The sequence below is a fragment of the Taurulus bubalis genome, assembly GCF_910589615.1.
Source record: "Taurulus bubalis genome assembly, chromosome: 17".
Classification (NCBI taxonomy): domain Eukaryota; kingdom Metazoa; phylum Chordata; class Actinopteri; order Perciformes; family Cottidae; genus Taurulus; species Taurulus bubalis.
Window position 1 is genome coordinate 12,757,415 of NC_136605.1, and position 21,604 is coordinate 12,779,018.

At 42.4% G+C, this 21,604-nt stretch overlaps 2 protein-coding genes across 3 annotated transcripts; both read left to right on the plus strand.

Moving 5' to 3' along the window:
- Positions 1–5,883: 5,883 nt before the first annotated feature.
- Positions 5,884–6,489, plus strand: LOC306750356 (transcription factor MafG; the record flags this gene model as incomplete). The annotated part of the gene is made up of 2 exons (XM_079233770.1): positions 5,884–5,940; positions 6,037–6,489. The coding sequence occupies exons 1-2, from the start codon at positions 5,905–5,907 to the stop codon at positions 6,487–6,489; spliced, it is 489 nt and encodes a 162-aa protein (XP_079089896.1). The 5' UTR covers positions 5,884–5,904.
- A 6,233-nt stretch (positions 6,490–12,722) lies between these two features.
- LOC306749407 (ethanolamine-phosphate cytidylyltransferase-like) lies at positions 12,723–20,950 on the plus strand (the record flags this gene model as incomplete). 2 transcript variants are annotated; one of them, XM_079232699.1, is made up of 13 exons in its annotated part: positions 12,723–12,853; positions 17,777–17,865; positions 18,262–18,423; positions 18,558–18,624; positions 18,719–18,803; positions 18,880–18,921; positions 19,469–19,616; positions 19,759–19,841; positions 19,931–20,008; positions 20,182–20,247; positions 20,333–20,398; positions 20,507–20,595; positions 20,836–20,950. In XM_079232699.1, the coding sequence occupies 13 exons, from the start codon at positions 12,723–12,725 to the stop codon at positions 20,948–20,950; spliced, it is 1,221 nt and encodes a 406-aa protein (XP_079088825.1). The 2 variants fall into 2 exon arrangements, with proteins under 2 accessions (XP_079088825.1, XP_079088826.1); XM_079232700.1 differs by having other exon boundaries at positions 19,484–19,616.
- Between the last annotated feature and the right edge of the window lie 654 nt (positions 20,951–21,604).

Here is a 21,604-nt window from a genome sequence, read left to right on the forward strand (position 1 = left end):
TTACATAACTGCTTTCGTCTTCTACTTTTTTTCTCCATCTTAAAACCAGAAATGCTTTATACTTTCAGATATAAAATAGAGATCATTAATATTAAGAGATACTTTATCAATAATATTATTAACTATTCTGATGGTTTACCAATATTCTGACCAGCAATAAATGACAGAATTAGCACATGTTGACAATATAATTACTATCTTAAAACCATTTACCCATAAGCGTAAAACGCTGATTTGATCTTCTTTTAGGAATAGCTGAACTATTTATTATTTTATGGCTTTAAATGTGAATATCACTATTGTGAACATTTATAATCTCTTTACATTGTCAAAATAAATGTATTATAAATAAAGGTCCAGCATGAGGGTTGTCAGTTATTTTCTTATTATCACTTTTCTAAGACCGAACATTTACCCTGCTCTAGTTAATACGCTTTGTTAAATTAGAAACGTGTAGAATACCAAAGCTAATGCCCCAATTGTAGCTACAAATAACAAGTCTAATGATAAGCACACATAGGTAGAAAATCTGTCTGTTTTTTTTAAATCTTTGTTTACAGCGTGTGGGAAAAGGGCACTTCTTCTCACTAAATCCTTGATTATAGTGTTGATTATAGAATGTGGCGTATTCAGCGTCTGTATTTATTTAGCATGACATCATTTGTACATGAGAACAATATCAGGACAGTGTAGAGACCGATGCAAACAGCTGTTTTAGGCCCAAGGAAGAACGTCGGGCTCTGAAGTCAATGTTTGTAGTAGCGAAATGTCATTACAACTTCAGGGTCTGTCTTGTGATGCTGTTGGGCTCAAAATAGACTTTTTCCCATAGACTTACATTGGGAAAGAGACTTCTGTAACTCAGCGGATAATCCATTTTTCGGTGAATCAACTTTACACTACGAACTCTTAAATAGCCCTTATCTATCAATCAATAAGTCCTAAAACTTCCAGAGTAGTTTCCTTTCCTCCATTCATGTGAACGAGAACGAGGGCTAGGAGGTCCCATTAATGGGAACGCTAGTGTGCTTGCTCTATGGACCCATAGATGCAATAGATCGCCGGAAGATCCGGGTAATTTTATCACCCTGCAGTTTGGCTTTATAAGAATGCACATCAGCCGGCCTCGTTCCCTTCAGCCGTGCTTTAACTCTTAAATTATACTGTATTTATTCTTCAGGGTCAGTCCTTCTAAAAGGCGGTCATATAAGATTTTGGTTAACTGCTATTTTAGCGTTGCCCCGAACCTTCCCTGGTCAAAAGTATTAGCTTAGTATTTCCCCTCGACTACAAGCGTATCACATTTTCCTCTGAAAGCCGCTGAATGATTTCCCCTCTCCCTCTTTTTGTCACTCTTATTTCACGCTCTGAATACTTAGTAGTTAATAGCTTCCCTCCCCTCTTCCCGTCGTACCTTTCTCTCACACAGACACATCGCACTGTGTTTTCGCCACACACAAGTTTACACCAGTCTTCCAGTAAACTCTTCCAGAGCTATCAGAGGAGTCTGATTTTTAATTTGCGGTTAAATGACGCCCAACATATGCCGCTTGCTCGATAATTGACTTCACTCAGCTGAAGGGAAGAATGATTAGATCGGAATATTAAGACGATCTTCTCTACTCCGAATTAGATGGGAGGGAGTAAAAGTAGTGTCCCTGATCGGGCATGAAGTGTTGAGAATGGCTATTTATTGCATGCGGGGGGAAAATGTTGTCTGTCTGTGTCTAGAGGCTGAACCCTGAAAGAGCAAGTGGCCAAGAGAACAAATCAGCAGCCTGATGAGAGCTTGATGAGAACGTGCCAACATTTATTACATTTTTTTTACACACTTATCTCCTCATGTGCGTTTTAGTATCTTTGTGGTTACCGTCATTCTATTTCCTGTGGAAAGTCTGTGATGATGGAGCGAAAGGCTACAAGTCTCATACATTATTGATCAGGTGAACTGAATAGGTGATCATACTAATTTCACATTCAGCTCTCTTGTGCATTGTGTTAATCGTCTTAAGATGTGCAGGTTTAGCAAAGATAATGAATTGAGACCGGTGCTCCTGTGTCCCATCTCGTGGCTCCACAATCCTTTAATAGTCCGGACTGGTCATAGCGGAGCCGAGACATTTAAACTAGGCATATGAGCAAAAATAGCCATTTTTATGCTCTTTTTTTGGGGGCGGGGGGGATTGGTGTGAGATAATATTCAGGTGTGAGTTTCACAGAACTGAGTTGCCATTGTTGGATGCTGCCTGTGCTTTCCTGAAAACATTCTTTCATCAGCATGCACCTCCACTGTCTAGTTTTATTCACTTCATTAGCAAACTGCTGCTGCCATGTGCTCGGGCGCTTATTCTCAAGAATTGGCCATCCTGACAAGTTAAATGTATATGTGGGTTTGGTAATCCGTCTGCTGTGAGGATACATGTGCATTTGATTAGTTTCGTGATAAGCAATCCGCTGTCATGTCTCAGGAAAGCCGGTGCCCCGTTAGTCCTCCCCAGCCATGTTTAGTATTCAGAGAGCAGCCGCTGTTGTAATCTGGATTCTGAGGCAGGTTGCTGGGGTTTTTGTTTGCTCTTATGGCCCTGATAATCTTGTTACACCGCTGTCAAGTAGAGCTGGCTCTCCCTGCAGCCCTGAACCCCCATGCATGCCACCTCCAGCACCAGAAACCCTCCCCCTCGCCGCCCCCACCAGCCTGCCGCCATTTTGAGACAGCCGTTGATGGAAGAGCCTTGGATGTATCCTTGAAGAATCACCTCCTGAGCATCTTTATTCAGCCTCCCACCCCCGCCCCCGTCTGCCACCCCCACCTTAGGCGGTGAACGACAGTGATAAATATTCATCAGGGGACGCAGTGCGTGGATGCTGTAGTCTCGGCTCCCCCTCAACAAAGGGTCCCCTAGCTAATGGTGTCCATCCTTGGCAGCCCCCCTGGAGAGATCCTGTGGAGGGGATGAGATCATTAAAGCATGACACGGGCTCAAGGCCGGACCTATCATGTCACATCAGCATTTATCCCAACAGAGTATCTCCCCACCCCCCGAGTCTGGACCCAAGCCGACCCCACCTTCGCGAGCTGCCCTCTATAGATTTAGATGAACACAGACAGCTTTTGAAGGTTGGTTGGGTTGTTCTCATCGTGTTAGTTCAACTTCACAACTTCCTAATTGGCACCTTGGTTTTGGTCCTTGCTGAGATCAGTACATTTTTTTTCTCAACCTGTTCTTCTCAAGCTCCTCTAAATGTGTCGAGCTTGCATTTTTCACAAGGCTGTTTGCTCTCCCTCCCTCTCTCTCTCTCTCTCTCATCCTCTTTCTTTCTTCTCGCCCTCTCTTTCTCTGTCCGTCTCTCTCACCATCCCCTCCTTCTCTTTCTCTGGGTGACCACACTCAGCGATTTCTATTTCCTGTGGGTGTGATGTCTCTCCTCCACAAGCAATCAGCTCTGATTTGTCAGCGTTCTTCCAGGCGATTCATAAAAATTCAGCAAGCACCTACAAAAGACGCTCGTGTCCCTGCACTTGCTCCCTGCCTCCGCTGCCCCTGTGCTCCGAGCCGCAGCTTTCGTCTCCTGCTCCTTTTGCCAGACGCACACAAAAGACGTGAAATCATTAAGAGGAGGTGTGCAAGGAGGACATCTGTGTCTAGTGTCCTCGGTCGCGTCTCTTAAGAGGGTGAACTTGTGAAAATGCAAGGGCATTCTATTGCAATCAAATCAGTGCAGCAAGTAAAAAAAAATCCCCGTCACATATCTCTTTTTTTTGGGGACGATTTCTAAGTGTTTTTTCTTTGTGCTTGTGTGAGCATGCCTCTTTGTCTCTGTGAGGTATGACATGCCTGGTAGTGGAAGGGAGCAGCTGTGCATTGGACCTTGTCTGTGTTGAGCTGCCATGCCCTGTCATTGGTAGCCGTCTGTTGGCAGCAGCCTGCGCTGGAGGGTTGGAGCCGGGGCTCAATCATTCCACAGTGTCATATGGTGAGCTCTTAGCCATGCCAAGCCGTGCCTACTATGTTACCCTACACAGCTGTTTGATAGAAAAGCGCCTCTTCAACCTGGACAATGTGCCATCTCTCTCCATTTAAGATTTAACTGTTTTTTGAACAATGTTTGGTCTAGGCGGCTGAGGGGAAAATGATCGGCTTATATGAAATTTGGAAGAAGCAGCCTTTTTTTTTTTTTTATAGACTCTCATCCCAGTAGCTATTAGTGGAGTACTTTCCTGTCTATTTGTCCATTATCTGTGCATCATCAGGCAGACCATTATCCCATTATGTTTTGCATCTGTGGTCCAAATGCTTACTGGAAATGAGTCACCACAAAGGCCAGTGAAAGGTAGGTGTTACTATCAGTCAGCTATTCATAGCCAACCCAACAGGGATGAAAGTATCGTATTTAAAAAGTCCTCCGCGGAACGTGAAAGGCTTTTTTAATATGGGCCTCTACAGCGCATGGAAACATTGCCGTTTTATGAGGAGCCGGAGGACTTTTTGAAGTGAAAGCATCAAGAATGCGTGTCACAATCTGACCTCATGTTATGCCCCCAGCCTGTGTGATAGTGTCGTATTCAGGTCATTTTTAACAAGCGTCTGTCTCTGCCTGTTTGGCTCAGGTGACCGGTCCACCTGTAGCACCCTTTTGTTGCCATGGAAATATCCTGCCCATCTTAGTGCACTTCACAGCTACGACTCATCTTTCTTCCTCCCCCCCCCCCCCCCCCCCCCCCCGCCCCCGCCCCTCCTTCACTGAGCTTCTCTTCACTCATTATACATATACATGATGTTTATCTTGGTAGGCGTGTAGGCTTTGAACACATGCAATTTCTTTTTTGGGGGATTCTTTTGTTTTCCGGTTTCGACGCGAAAAAGTTGTAAGAACCCACATGCATTTGTTTATCTGCTCAGTACAAACACACTGCTGGGCTGCGTAAATCAGCTTACAGAGGCAATGTGCTGGCTGGGCTCACTGTGGTGGGTGCCTGTGTCGCTGACGCAGCATTTTCTGTGTGTAGTGTAAAGCACCCAGGGCCACAACCGTGTGTGTGTGTGTGTGTTTATGTGTGTGTGCCTATCCTGTGTCAGAGCTGCTCACACAGTGGAAGGCACCCAGCCTTCTCTCTGTCTTAACACCAGTAGGTTAGATTTCTCGTCTGCACAGTTTTTAGAGGTGTTCCCTCAGTACTGATGTGACAAAATAAACTGCAGTGCAGCCCTGTTGTTCTGGACGGGAGCTGAGGCTCTGCAGTATTACAGCATATCCCTTTTTTCCCCATTGATTTTATGGGATTATACTGTAGTCGCACACCAGACAAATCTAGACAGGTGTGGCTGTCTAGACTGGATAGCTCGGACAGTAGGTGAACGCCTGCCCTGTGTCCCTCTGTGACATAGTTTGGCTGTGGTTGCATGTACAGGAGAAAGGCTGAACGCTTTGTTTCAGTCCACCTGCATCCTCTGCTGTTTCTGCTCTACAGAAGTGACTTCACCTTCAATTTTGAAATCTTTGTGAATTGCTGCCAGCCCACTAAATGTCATCCTCCTTGTGTCTCAAGACTCTGCTGTTTGAAGGCAGTGCAGGATTCAAGTGAGACATCTATGGTGGAGGGGGAAATGCATAGCACCAAGGTATTTGCTCATAGTGACAGGTGCAGTAATAGTCCAGACACCACTCGCTGAATGGAATTGGCATCACTTGCAAGGAGGTCATCCTTGACCCACTTTCTGCTTTGTGTATTTGAAGGACGTTGTCAGGCCGTAGCCTCTTTGCCAGAAAATACACAATGGTGTATTTCACATATATGTTCCTCCTACAATCTTTTTATTTGTGGTGGTATTGTTCTATATGCTGATGGTGACTTTTCTTCCCCACAGACCAACCAGCAGCACAGGTGGACGCGGCTCTCGTGGCATGACTACCACACACAAGGGAAACAAGGCCTTGAAGGTAATTGACATGTGTGACACTGCATTGTCAAATTGCGAAGGAACCAGTGTTAAATGCTAATATGAAGACCAACACCTACTAATCCCCTGTTCACAGGTGAAGCGGGAGCCAGGAGAAAATGGCACCAGCCTGACAGACGACGAGCTGGTGACCATGTCGGTGCGGGAGCTGAACCAGCATCTACGGGGCCTGACGAAGGATGAAATCCTTCAGCTGAAGCAGCGGCGGCGTACCCTGAAGAACCGGGGCTACGCTGCCAGCTGCCGGGTGAAGCGTGTCACCCAGAAAGAGGCGCTGGAGAAGCAGAAGTCTCAGCTGCAGCAGGAAGTGGACAAGCTGGCCATGGAGAATGCCAGCATGAAGGTGGAGTTGGACGCTCTGCGTTCAAAGTACGAGGCCCTCCAGAGCTTTGCGAGGACTGTGGCCCGCAACCCCGTCACCTCAGCCAGGGGGCCTATGTCCTCTGTCATAGGGCCCCTCATCCCTGGTAAAGTAGCTGCCACCAGCGTCATCACCATCATCAAATCCAAAACGGGGACTAGGTCGTAGTAGCAGAAAACGCGGGAGGAAGATGTTCAAGACTAAACTAGTCAGTGCATTGTAACATGCCAGAGGATTACCTGTGTGCGCTCTCAGTTTTAACCCGTGGTACTAACACTAACGACATGCTTCCCAAATTCACTCCTAAAGTATGAGTCAACAGTCTGTACCAGTCTACAGACATCTGGTGCTTCAGGGCGACACAATCGAATTGTGCGGTTTTAGACACCGCAGTTTGGTTGTTGAAGAATGGTGACATACTGGCAATACTGACACGTTTCATTTAAAAAGCAGATTGTGGTTACAAATACTCAATAGGGCAATATTGGGTGCAAAAAGTAAAATTCAGACTGTTAATAGCTCGTTGATGTTTGGATAGTGTGACGTGTCCGTTTCCTTAAGACTGAGCTCTTAAGATATTTCCGTCCTGAGAATTGGCACTTGTGGAGTCTCACAACAGGTATAATAATAATAATAATAATAATACAGTTTAGACAATGAACCCCTTTGCGTGTTATTATGCACTGACTTGAATTTGGATAAGTAACAAATGGTCACACGCTCTTGGTGTGAATGCTACAGATGTCTTCATAACAGCCTGACTAACCCAAAACTAGTAATTGAGTCCAATTTGTGATTTTGTTGGTTGTCTGTCAAGACTATAAGCATGAAATAATGCTCCCAAATCTAGCATTCATTTCTGTTTATCTGTGACAGGCTTTAATGAACTTGTCATTATCAATATGACTGGTAGATGCAATAATATATGTATGCACTGAAAATACAAAGAGGTCTTGCATATTTATGGTTAAGTGGAAATGTTAAAAATGATCAGCAGTTCTTAACGATAATGTTCCAGAGCTGAGTGCCATTCCAATATGACAAGATTCTTCTACAATATCTGAATACCTGAATGTTATAACAGTAATATCCTCTTGTTTTGTGGGGGGGAGCGGTGATATCCACAAACATTTTGAAACATAATTTTTGCTCATAGAGAAAATATGTTCAAGTCGTTTTGTTCAAAAGATATATATTGCATTTTTTTTTGTAATTACTTGTCGACAGGGCCGTCAGATATTTCCAAAAGAAAATCTTTTCACAAGCTTTACTGTTTGAATTGTTAAGGTGTAGAAAACGTTGTCTAATGTTGAGTTCTTGGTTTTTATTACTAGGTAGATTACCTTCCATTGTTTATAGAAATACAGATAAAGAAAACGAAAAAAAAAAATCCTGTGACATCTTTTTGCAATTGTACCGAAAGTGGCTTACTATTGAAGTCTGATAGCTTTTTTCTAGTGACTAGGCGCGTACTGTGGGGTAGCGCGTGATGTGATGTGTAAGTGACAAGTTGGCAGTGTCGTCACTGTATAGATGTCAATGCTGTGCTATTTAAAACAAATCTGTAGAGCTAAACTAGGTGGTGTAAACAAGGTCAATTGTCTTTGTGCGTATTGGCATCTGTGATATCCTCCGCTTCCTCGGTGTTAGTTCCAAATCATATCGTCATGAAGAGTTCACCACATTGAGCCATGTAAGACCGGATTGGGTGACATGGCACGAGTGACTTTTACCTGAAGCTGTTTCATGGTTGCACCTGGTGCCGGTTGCCCTGAAAAACACATCCTCTGTAACCGGGAAAATAATCGTCTTCATTGTTGGGAAGATTTCATTATCGTATCCATTCCAGTCACTGAATTGGTTTGAATTAGATCGTAGGGATGGAAACTAATAACCTTTCAAATTTCGCTTTTGACTAAACGAAATGTGACGTTAACTGTTTGGGTTTTTTTCCCCCCCTCCAAATGTTGTTGAGACACTTTTCTCAAGACTACAGCGATAAGTTTGCGTCAATGAACTTATTAAAGGGTAACCGCCGAACGGTGCAGCATCACTTGTGTACGTTTACCCACCGGTCTTCAGATTGTCAGATTAAAAAGCGGTTTGGAGGGTTTGTATGCACTAAGCTCCTGCTTGTTTTGCTCAGGACAAAACAGGTCACTCTCTGAAAAAATGAACAAACCATTCGAGATGAGAAGCAGGGGATGGCAGCTCTGTTCATTTTTTTTCCTGCTTTTTTTAAAAATAATAAGCATGTCATAAAGGGCTTCAATCCACACTCCGAAAGAGACGCAGCGAGACCATGTAGAATTACAATCAACAACAACTGCTGCCAGCAGCGCGCTCCCTCTGTGCCAAGCGTCGCATCACTTTCCTGGTGGTCTAAAAAAGGATTTTAACAGTGGAGCAGTTTTACACATCAAGGTGAAAGTGGTTGTGTAACGATATTAACGGAATGCACTTCATCCAGATCTCGCTCTCCTGGTGGTCAGAATGTCTTCTAGTGTCGGCGAGGTGTTGATCTCAAAGCTACGCCTCAGCAGAACTCCATGCCAGAGACCCAAGTATCCTCTCCTCGACATGCTTAGCTATCTACATTGACTGGTTAACTGTGGGAAAATATATATTTGACTCTTGACATAGCCCAGTATTGATGTTGGCGTCCTTATTGCTGTGGCAGTCTTGTGGAGTGAATCTTTTTCGTGTCAAGTGTCTTTTAAGGTGTTCAAGCGGCACCGGCGACCAATCTCTCAATCTCCGCTCGAGGTGATCACTCTCTCTTTTTCACACATACAGTTGTATAGTATGTAGCTACAGTAGGTATTAATGACCATTGTGAAAAAGTGACCCTTAATATGCAACTCAGTGGAAAGGTGTGAAAGAGTAGATGTACGAGTAATCAATATTGTCAAAGTGACTATGGTCTGTTATTTAATAATTCTTGCTGTTTTGTAGGTTGTTTTTTTTGTAAAATGATTTTTTTTGTTTTGTGTTTTTGCCCTCAGAATTTGAATCCCTAAATGGAAGAGCAATTGGTCCTTGTTTATAGTAGCTGACGTGTTAAAGCTGTAAAAGTGTGGAATCGTGGGACAGTTGCACTCGAGCCTTACTCACTCATTGCGCCGGTCTTAAATGAGCTGAATTACCGGATCCAAACATTTGACTTTGCTATCTGACTGAAAGATATTGCTAGTATATAAATGTCTCTGCACTGAGTGAAATAGATGCTACAGTAGATTCTGTCACAAGGGCCACTTGCAATATTTTGTTTTCTTTGGTATGCGTGTGTGTGTGTGCGTGTGTGTGTGTGTGTGTGTGTTTTTGTACGTTCGAGGTTCCTCTGCTGCTACTCCAGTCATTAATGCTCGTTGTTTGCTGTCGCATCATCCACAGCGATTCTGTTCTCATTACGTGTTGAGTGTGTATTTCAAATTGATCTTAACACTGGAATTTGTTCTGCAGATTATTTTTTTAATTGGTTATGGCTTCTTTTTTTTTTTAAATCTTCTTGTTTGTTTTGTTTTTACAAGCAACATGTTAGAGAGGATAAATAACAGCACTTGTGTGGCAGTTGAATTTAATAGCTCTCAAGACATTGGCTTTTTTTCCATGATATTCTGCTTTGAAAACAGTTGACTGTGCAGGTTTCTCCATGGAGTGGGTCTGTCTTTTAAAGGTATAACTGACTAAAGCGAGTAATACACAGTACATGATCTGTTTTTGTTATTTTTCTGTATGGGTTGTAATAAAATATTGCAGTACTTTGTATGAAAACAAACAATAGTTAATTGTAACTATTTATAAATTAAATTATTGTACTTTTTGCAATCTGTAGATAAGTACATGTATTCATATATACAGTAACAACTGTGGATTTAAATGTGATTCTCTGAGGTGTCTAAGTTATTGATGTATATATTGTATGTTTGTTGATACAGCTTACTTTATTTTCTATAAGACCAATAAAATGTTTTGAAAAAGGATTTCCAGCTCTCTTTGGAGGCTTTTTAAACACGGTTGAAATGGATTTTATTTGTCATATTCTGTGGCGTCATTGACCCAGTTTGATACTTGTAAAAATAAACCGGCGGGGAAGGCTCTTTGCCGTCCAGGGTGGGTTTTAGAAGACAGCGATCATTTAGATGGCACGATTTCTTTTTCTGTGATCCAAAAAAAGCTGTTGGGCGACCCACTTTGGCTAACCTCGGTGGACGTATTTTTGGCCCGACAAGAGTAAAACATTAGAGTCATGAAGGATGTCTAGGTGTGCTTGTCCTAGATTAGGAGGAGTGGTGAGTTAGTCATCTGTGCTCCCTATGGGCCTCCTAAACCCCCTCTGTCTCGGCGCACCTCATCAAACATCACCCTCCTCGGCAGCGTTTCAACCCAGCACATTCAAAACACATCTCGTGAGAGAACATGCGGAAAGAAAGAGACAGATGGCTGTAGACGAGCTCCACGCTACCACTCCATCCTGCAGGGCGAGTCTAACCCCCAGTGCCTCTGCGGCGTTGCAGCTTGCTATTGTAGACTCCTACAGGTCTGTGTGACCTGTGCCTTAAAACGCCTCCTCTCCCTCCTCTGGATGCCTGCCCCAGACAACCGGATGGCCTCTGAAGAGTTGATTAATTTGGCGGGTTGGGTTAAGGTGATCTGGTGGGCAATCTAGGACAGCATTCTTCATCTTCACCCACTTCTGCAGCAGGTGCCTGCCCCAGTTCTCAGACCACAGCCCCGCTGTACAATTAATGTTGCCATCCCCATCAGCAAGGCTGTTCATTTAGCACGTCTGCCCTGCCAAAGCGTGCATAGAGTGGGGCTTCGCTCTGCAAATGTCACCACGGCAGAGGGCATGCCTGTTTTATGGGAGACGCTCCACTAAGGGGTCTATTTATCAGCAATGAATTGAGTCACATGAAGCTGCTGCGATTGTGCTTATGAGAGACTTATCTTTTTCAGAGAGACATTCCAGCAATAAGGAAAAACACACGAGCCAGATAAAAGCCAATGACGTTAAATATTGCTGCTTGTGAGGTTTTAACCTTGTGCTAGCGTCCATGTAATATGTTGGTCTGGGGTTCCCTCTGCTGGCACTATGTGGAAAGACTTTGTGTGTTTGTTTCTTGTCTGTTTTTTCCACAAGATGACGCCACACGCTCTTCACAGAAGGATTTCCCCGACAGTGCACATCTTTACTGTAGCAAACAGAAAAGTAATTAATTTCACCCCACTTGAAGTGCAACTATGAAATGTTCCCCAAAGTGCCACATTATATTCTCATTATAGTTCAGGGAGAGTCAATAGTCCAAGTTATAATACCAGCAAGAACACATGTACAATCTAATGCAAACTAATATCAGCAATGGTGTTCATGTTTGTGAGTTCAGAACACGTTGACACTGTGAGAGTGAGGCATTGATTAAACTCAGTTCTTGAAGACCTGATTGGTGATGTTGTATTTGAGGGGTGACACATGTACAGCACACCACAAGATTATCTTTTAACAACAACAACTGTGAGCAGTGCAATCTTTACTGAGATGCACTTCAGGGATGTCAGTTGCATAATTATAAAGTGGTGAGATATTGTATTCTTGGTTGTGATCTCGATAGCAACCAAAAATGTGCAATCATATGTTTATAGATTTTGTTTGATGTATGTTTATGTATGCTAAATTAATACATTCACATCATACATTCTTACAATACAATTTATATTTGCTTTTGTTTTCGTTATATTATTATTATTATTATTATTATTATTAATATGACTTAACCAGGCTTAACCAGGGAGAAACTCTTCAAGGTGAATTACTTTGGTTATTTGTTCAAATACAAGATAAAGGAACTATCTTATCTTTCTTCCTGACTTGCAGCACATTGAAGTGAACGTACAGACCACTAATGGGCGCGTCATCACACACAGCTTTGGCAGATAACCTGCTATTTCTGTGGGAATACAGATATTGTCACATGACAGTGGAAAACGCCGCGATTATATAACAACACGTCGCCAGCGTGCACCGGCGCTTCATCGTACGATTCACCATCTGCCAAGTCAACCGCAACGAACCTGCAGCTTCCTGTTTGGTCCTTTCAAAGTAAAAGCACTGACTACGGCTGTGCAACGCAACGCGTTTTACGTCCAGCTCTTCATTTCCTTCGTGTGTCACCTGCTTATTTCGGCTGACTTGACGTAGCGCGCCGTGCGTCGTTGCGTCGCCGGTGGAGGAGGCGTTGGCGCATCGCACTGCGTGCTGCCGCTGCTGGAGCTGCTGCTGCTGCTGCGGACTCAGTTAAACCGGCTGTCCTGCACCGAAACGGGGCACACAGCGGACACCGTCGCAGAGTCGCTCTGTAGCTAGAGTTGAACTTGAAGGGTGACCACTCAGCAGCTTCGACATGATCAAGAACGGACATCACCACCACCAAGTGACCACGGCAGCCGGTAAAGACGCAGGCACGACCCCCGGCGCTGCAGCGTTCAGTCCCGAGAAGAGGAGGAGAAGAATCCGGGTGTGGTGCGATGGCTGGTGAGTAACTTGCCGGATTATTAATGGAGTGTGATGAAGATCCTGTAACGTGTGTTGCTATCGGTCGTGGTCTGTTTGAATGAACGTGCCAGCCTGCATGCCAGCTACCACCAGGACAGGCCTGCTGCAGGTTACAGCTCTCACTGCTTCATTCTCACGAGATATCAGTGGACACGAAACTTTTTATTCAAAATGATGTGATATCTCTATTCAACCGGGCCAGGGTCAACGGCCAGAGACATAACCACTGCCCTTGGACTTATTACATTGCACAGCTTGACATGACATTACTGGGGCATCTTCTCCATTCCCCTCCTCAGTAAACACATCTTTACATAATAACATCAGGACTGACTAATGTTGATTTACTGCTGCAATGTATCATACTTCACTGTCATGTAGAGGGAGCCCACTACTGGAAGTAGTATACCCTGTATAATGCTGACACTGACAATGAATGACATGTTCACGTTATTGATGTCATCTGGATAGAAGTGTCTGCTGAGTTCATGTAATAATGCATTTTAAGTACCAACTTCACTTAATGTAGTACTTTACTAAGTGTAGGGATAAGTACATTGTTAAGTTATCAAACTTATTAATTAAAATGATCAAGGCATCGGCTAAGTGTTGAATTGATGCGTAAAGTTTAAAATCTGCCAAAAATCATTAGCCAGTAAATGCTGCACTATTTCGTTGATGTCTTGTTCTTAATTCATGAATGCAAATAATTATTGCCTAACTGGTGGGACATTTATATATGCTTTTGGACATATTATCATAATCCATAACACTCTCGAGCCACAAACAAGGTCATACTGCCACCAAGATGGCAGTTGGCAATAACAATGATGTTTTATTGCCAACTGTACTGGTCAATGTGTGGGACCACTTGCATTTTAAAAGTTATACATACATTATATACATTATTATTGTCCAAGCATTGTGAATGCTGGCTCGCTGTCCTGGGACAACCGACTTTAACGATCCTTGATTAATGTTGCTACTAACTCATTAATGTTACTACTAGCTACTAACTGCTTCTCTTGCTGTGGCAAGTCCAAATGTCCAAATGAGTATTTACTACACCACAGCATGAATACATTTTTTGAAAAAAAGAAATTGAAATCTTTTGCATTTAACAGACATTTTATAGTTGAGTTAAAAGGCAAATTAAGGTGAGGAGAGGTGTAAATCCAGTGCATTGCCATGACACATTATGCACCTCAGGCAACTTGTGACCAGGTCCTCTGTGGCACACTTAGTTTGCCTTTTCGTGGTTTTACGTGGTTTATGATGCTGTAATGACCCCCCAACAAACATGGTGTCTTCTGGCAGGACGATGTAATGAAATAAAGAACAATTACATTAGAGTTGAGCAAGGCGCTCACGTAGGCGTGACCTTAAATGCAACACTGACAATTAATGTGCATACAGCTGTGGGAAGGGCAATGCTAACCAGAGAAAATAGGCTCTTGTGTTCACATCACTTGGCAAAACAACAAACGTGTGAAACAAAGGCCAAAAACTAAGACGAGCTGAACGTCAAACATCGTATGTTTTTAATAATATATAACCAATATATTTAGTTTTACTTAATATATTAATATATTCTCCTTATTAATAATATGACAGCCAACTGGCTGCTTTTCATGTGACAGACAAGCCTAATGACACTGAACACTCTGAACAGGTTTCATGGACTGGAATAGGTGTTAAATTTTGTAATGCCATCTCAGACTCTAGTCAGTATACTAACGTTTCACTCACCTCATCATTGCACTTTCAAAAGGCTCCCCTGTTGAGGATCAGCTACAGAACACTTATTTGCTTTAGAGAACAACATGGAAGACCAACAAAATGACCAATATCTAAATGTCAGTTATCAGTTCATCTCAGACAAAATGTTAACTGTCTAAATCTTTAAAAGTCACTCTGTGTTTGAGTTTTTGCCGCCACCTCAAAACATGCAATACAAATAAAATGTTGTTTGTTCTGTATCTTGGCATTTGAAAAACTCAACAACAACAACCCAATCTGTGCAGAAACACTTCAGTGTGAACAGTTTTTATTCAGAAGTAAAAAACATGTTAAATATATTTCAACCAAATTGTACGGAGTTGGCAACAAAATCTGAGGTGAAATGATTAATCAATTAATCTCGAAAAGTAGTTGTCAACTATTTTGACTGTTGATTGACCGTTAGAAGTTATTCACTGGTTCCAGCTTCTCAACTGTGAGGTGATTCGATGCTTTCCTTTTCCATAATGTGATTGCAAAATGACTATCTCTGGGTTTCGGACCGTTGGTTCAATAAAACCATTACATTTGAATAGGTCACACGATTAGCTGTTTGAAATTATAATTTCATTCATATCTACACTAAACTATAAACTGATAATGCAAATAATCATTTGCAGCCCTTGCCCTGCACCTTTTAAGATGAGAAGCACCAAGCTCTTGGTGGACTGAGTCTGGCTCCATGGTGCAGAGAAAAAGCTAAATGTTTTGAATTTCTGTGTATGAAGGCTGGGCTTATGGTGGCTTTCTCTAGTAGAATTCCTATCATTTAGGTGTGGCTGCCTATCCATGGTTTGATGGAATGTTGAAGAATATTTGGGATGCCAGATTATTATACGGTGGGGTGAGCACGCAAAGAGAGCCAATGTCAACAGAGCTCATTTCATTAACCCCATATAACCCCTCCGGCCCACACCTGCTCCGGCCACTGTAGCCCGTGCGGTCGTGCCCGTCACTGAGCACATTGTTTCCCAGAAGCCCCACTGGACTGACATCCAGCATTGTCAGCGGTATGAGAGGAAAATTCCAAGGAAAGAGCACAGTCACTTCGTTTGTTGAGACATCTTTGACCCTGCCCCTTCTTCTCCGCACAAAGGCGCTTATTTATCATCTATCCTAAAAATAAGTGATGGGGGTCAAAGATCAGTTGTGAGTGAAGCATCATAATGGAAGGGTGTAAAGTCCACTTCCGCTGTGTTTCTGCTGAGGCTATAAACATGTTATTTAAAGCCTCAGGAAGTGTTTATTATTCATTCCAGCCTTATCTGAGACTATTCATTTCCCTATAATGATTCAATATAAAACAGTCATCAGCTCTACGTCGCCAGGTATTTAACATGTTGGTTCAATGAAACCTCACCAAAATGTCAAGCTAATCATTGTTGTTTCCCCCAAACTGGTATTTCCTACATGTGTCCCTTTGTACTCGCCCGCTGATGTCTGTCTGTTTTTTTCCTGAGAAGTGTTTGGGTGTCCGCTAACAGGCTAATTAATATTTCATCATCTCACGGTCATGATCCAACCCCTGCTTAAAAATACAAAAGGAATACGGTAATACATGTTGGGCATCGAGCGAGTGTAACACCCCTAAAAAGCAGCCTCCTGGTCTTATGTAACTCTGTCTGGCTCTCCAGAGTGTTCTCCCCTATTCAATCACCTCCAAACGCTCCCTCCTCTTATATTCTTCTGGCCCTGCACGATCGCCCCAGAGCCGCCACACGTGGATCCCATTTCAAGAGATTGACAGCACACGACATCTTGCTACCCTGACAACAAGCCTCCTTTTTTTTATTATTCACCTTTGCACGTTTTTTTTTAAGTAGTGGGAACATCTGAATCACATAGACAAGCCCTACAGTCTAGTAATAGCTTTTGTGTTGCCATACCATCAAGTGCAGTCTCGGATGTTTTCAGTCAGGCTGTCTATAGTGACACAGATGCTGTCTTTCATTGGTCTAGCCCGGGGCTGAAAACATCATGGGATTCTGTTACTGATGTGGCTGCGTAGATACTGTAGGTCTGGAAGTGCTCATCTGTTTACTTATTGATTTTTGAGGATGCTATTTATAGTACTGTTTTGCACCTGACCCCTTCAGAGAGCTGACGTGTAACTTTATGGACTCATTATTGTGATTCTCCAAGTTAATTGCTGTCAGGTTACTGCTGGTGGTTATATTTGCTGCTGTACTAAATTACCCTGTGATTAGATCATAATAACCTCAATGCATCTTCAGTGACACCTGCAGTCACTTTCATCAGTCAGGGCAAATTCCTCTCTTTTTTTGTGCATAGTCGACATCAATATCATGTTCCAAGCAGAGCAGAAATAAATAAATATCAGACTGTTGTTGGCTGTTGGCAGTTGTAATAGTGATGGAAGGACAATGCCCATCTGTTCTCTATTACTATGATAGATTACCATGTAACAATCTCAGTCTCCAATCTGTGTCTAATCTAATTATCTACAGATGGGATCGTAGCCTGGGTGGAGTGAATTGGGGAAGAAAAAACACGCTGTCTCATGGAGGTTTTTTATGTTGAGACTTTGATCAGATATCCAGTAGATCATATGAAGTGTGCGGATTACATTGGTGGAACGATAATGGCACAATCACTGTAAACTATTATAGGATCGTAATGATATTTATGCATGTTTTGCCATGAACTAAACTTCTATTGATCTCCTAAAGTCCAGGTTGCTTTTCATATATTTCAGTTTAATCAACTTTATTTTTTGTCAAACATACTGCAAGTTTTTGCATCCAAGAACACCCAAACATATATGTGATAAAGAAGAGGAGCTGCCATGTCTTTCCTTGAGAACAGTGTGAACTTGCCACACAACTCTAACCGAGCACACCGTGCTTTATTCACCAGACGTTTTTGACTCACTTGCTATCATCAGGAATAAGACATGGTGTACTGGAGAAGAGTTGTGTGACGCGTTTAAAATTTAATGAAAGAGCGGCTGCCAAACCGTATTACTGTAATTCAAGAAATCCTTTATCCTTTATTTGCTTTTCCAACCAATAATTTAAAAAAACAAACAATCCTTCTCAGCTGCTCCTGTACCTCACTATAATAATGCAACTTATATGACTTCTCATGTTCTTATCCTCCCAGCTATGACATGGTCCATTATGGCCACTCCAACCAGCTGCGACAGGCCAAGGCCATGGGAGATTACCTCATCGTTGGAGTACACACAGATAGTAAGGCTCAGAACCGCTGACTTATTGTCCTTATCACACCTACAGTACATCTTCAGTGGAAGCCGTCTTGCATCATCACCAATTCTGATACTTTTTCTTCCTTTATCATGCATAAGTCATGCTGTGGCACCTGTAGTCTCTGTTAAGGCTGTGCCCACTTCCTGACACTATGATAACCCAGCATGACTTCATAGTCAGGGCAAGCAGAGATACCAGCAATCTTTCCCTCTGCTGAAGTTATAATAAATATCTCAATGACGAAGGGGATGCTGCGTTCAGTCACTATTAACTCAGAGTGTCATGCAAAGGGAGATTTCTGTCTCTGTCAATCTATGAATCTCAGTTTATTTATGCGTGTCGACGATATCGCTTGACTGTACTTGTTTTGTTTTCAAGGTGAGATTGCGAAGCACAAAGGTCCACCAGTCTTCACTCAGGCAGAAAGATACAAGATGGTGCGGGCCATAAAATGGGTTGATGAGGTCGTGGAAGGAGCGCCTTACGTCACCACCCTCCAGACCCTCGACAAGTACAACTGTGACTTCTGTGTGCACGGAGGTACAGTTTATCACTACATCATGTCCTTATTTAGACACACAGATGCACAACATATACATTAGTATTAAACTAAATACTGCTATTAGTTGATACAACAGGGTTACGTGGATTGATCATGTACGTTGTGGTTTCAGATGACATAACACTAACAGTGGATGGCAAAGACACATATGAAGAGGTGAAGAAGTCAGGGCGGTACAGGTGAGTCTCCTTTTGAAATGTGCAGAGGATTACAGTAACAGCCGAGATTATATGTTGTGTGTGTGTGTGAAGTTGTTATATGATGTTGTTCCAGGGAGTGTAAGCGAACCCAGGGAGTTTCAACCACAGATCTGGTTGGCAGGATGCTACTGATGACCAAAGCACATCACAGCAACATTGTGAGTACAGCCTTATTGCCCCTATGCACCCTTCAGTACGCAGCACACGCCTAATTAGATCCTCTCCTCTCTTTAGGATAGTTCAGACTATCAGCAGCACACGGACAACTTTGGAAAGGTAGGTCCCAAACACACACAATTACAGCACATTCAGGTCAAATCAAATCCTCATGTTTCAACCAAACTCTTAATTGATGCTCAAAACCAAATTCTTGGCTCTTTGGCTTCCTCCTCCTTAAATGTTTTGTCATTCAAGTAGTTGAAGTTTCTATGTGGGCCAGATGTCAAGCATTATTAAACAAAAGGCCTTTACTGTGGACCCACTTTATAATCAAGTTGCAGGCCTTGCCAGTGAAACAGTGAAGGCCGTTTTTGTTCCTGGATGGAAAGTAACTCAGAGTCAACATGCTGGGGATTTACATTTTCACATTAAACAAGCAGACTAGAGTAGCGCTGGGAAGTTGGCGAGGGTTGAATGAATGGGCAGGGGATTTGTTTGACAGCCTCAAGTTAGCTATTGGCATTGCTACTCACACCACTAGGTGGCGATGATGCAGCGTCCTGGTCTCTTACACAAACCAGTGTCTGCTACTGAATCCATACTGAAGTGCACCTGTCTTATTGCTACACTGTTTGTACTCATTGTGCCTGTTTCTGGATTACGGGGGTCACATGGTCAGAAGGGCCACAGTCCCTGGACGGGGGTGTCTCAGTTCCTGCAGACTTCACAGAAGATCATCCAGTTTGCTTCAGGCCAGGAGCCTCAACCCGGAGACACTATCATCTATGTGGCAGGAGCTTTTGACCTCTTCCGTATCCTTTTAGAACCGCACCAAAAAGACTTCTGGATTTCTGGAGACATCAAACTGAGACGTTGCTGCCATTTATAAAATGGTGTTTTAATTATAATTATAATTATGTGAACTATCAAATAGTCAACCTTGACGCCTGTCAGACATTGGCCATGTGGACTTCCTGGAAGCAGTGCATAAGCTCGCGGAAAAGCCATACATTATAGTGGGGTTGCACTTTGATCAGGTGAGACACCTGTGTGACACATTCGCTGCCTCCCTGAGTCGAGTGTTGGCATCGTACTTTACATTTCCTAATTTGTTCATATCTTTCAGGAGGTGAACCGTTATAAAGGAAAAAACTACCCCATCATGAATGTCCACGAGAGAACACTCAGCGTCCTGGCTTGTCGAGTAGGTTCTTCTTCTTCTTCTTCTTCTTCTTCTTCTTCTTCTTCTTCTTCTTCTTCTTCTTCTTCTTCTTCTTCTTCTTCTTCTTCTTCTTCCACCATCAACGCTGTGTATTGCACATCTTATTCATTTGCAGTTCATTTCATGTGTAATTGATTTCAGTTTTTTTTTCACAGCATGTGTCAGAAGTGGTGATTGGTGCACCCTTTGCAGTCACAAAGGATTTGCTGGAACATTTTAAGGTTAGTACAGGCAACACAATTATCTCTCACCACGAGATAATTATGCTCTCTGTAATTACTCTGTAATGCATCTTTGTATCTACAGGTGGATCTTGTATGCCATGGAAAAACAGAAATATATCCTGACAAGGATGGCTCTGACCCTTATGCTGTAAGAGCCTTACACACTGTCAATTACAGTTTTTAAAGCACCCTTACGAAATACTGTAATCCACAATGATGCATCACATTTCTCTGGCAATGTATTCTTCATATCCAGGAGCCGAGGAGGAAAGGAATCCTACGTACCGTTGACAGTGGGAACAGCCTTACTACGGATGCTATTGTGCAGAGGATAATCAAAAACAGGTCAAATATATATATATATATATATGTAAATATATATATATATATATATATATATATATATATATATATATATATATATATATATATATATATATATATATATATATTCATATTACCTCCACTGGGCAAAACTGTATCTTTCTAAGTTTAAATAAATGTGACACATTTTGTTTGCCACTAAATAGATTAGATACATAGATTGACTCTTTTCCCAATTTTCTTGGATTTCTTTTGATTCAGGTTGCTATTTGAAGCAAGGAACCAGAAGAAAGAGGCCAAAGAGATTGCTGTGATCCAGGCCATGAAGCGACAAGAGGAGGAGAAGACTAAAGAAATATCCCAGGCTCTGCTGTAGGAAGGCCCCAAACAAGCACAGAGTGTCAACATAACACTGACACAACCACTTAATCTAAACTCATGTACAGTAAAATCAACCCTTTTATATGTATGACACCCTCCGTCACACACAATCCTGGCTAATAACAGCAGTCCTTACAGCAGCCCGTTTGAAGCCAGGGCGGCATAGTTTGCTGTGGGATCATCAGGTATACCGCGTGTGTTCTTGTGTGCGATTGTGTGTGTGTGTGGGGATCTTCTGTGTATTAATATATTCGGCATATGCAAATACATGTTCATGTCAGTCAACAATCACACAAAACAGACAAAGTTGGAGCAAGGAAGATATCATTATATCTTCAAATGTTGATTTTATTTCTTTGGATGTATTTAATTCCTCAAGTACTGTTGTTTTATTTTTTGCCTTCGAAAAAATTTAATTTTAAGTACAATATTATGGGATTTGGACCTAGGAAGGGCAAGTGTGGGTACGTGAGATGTTGGTCAGGCATTACAGGAAGTGACGTGATAAGTCGCTTCCATGGTGTTATTGCTGCTTTCTGTCCAGCATTGGGTGTAGCTCCACAACTGATCTATGTATAAACTGTATGTATTGTATCTATGTATTATAAAGTAATACCAGGATTTCTGGAGGACGCTAAAACCACATTGA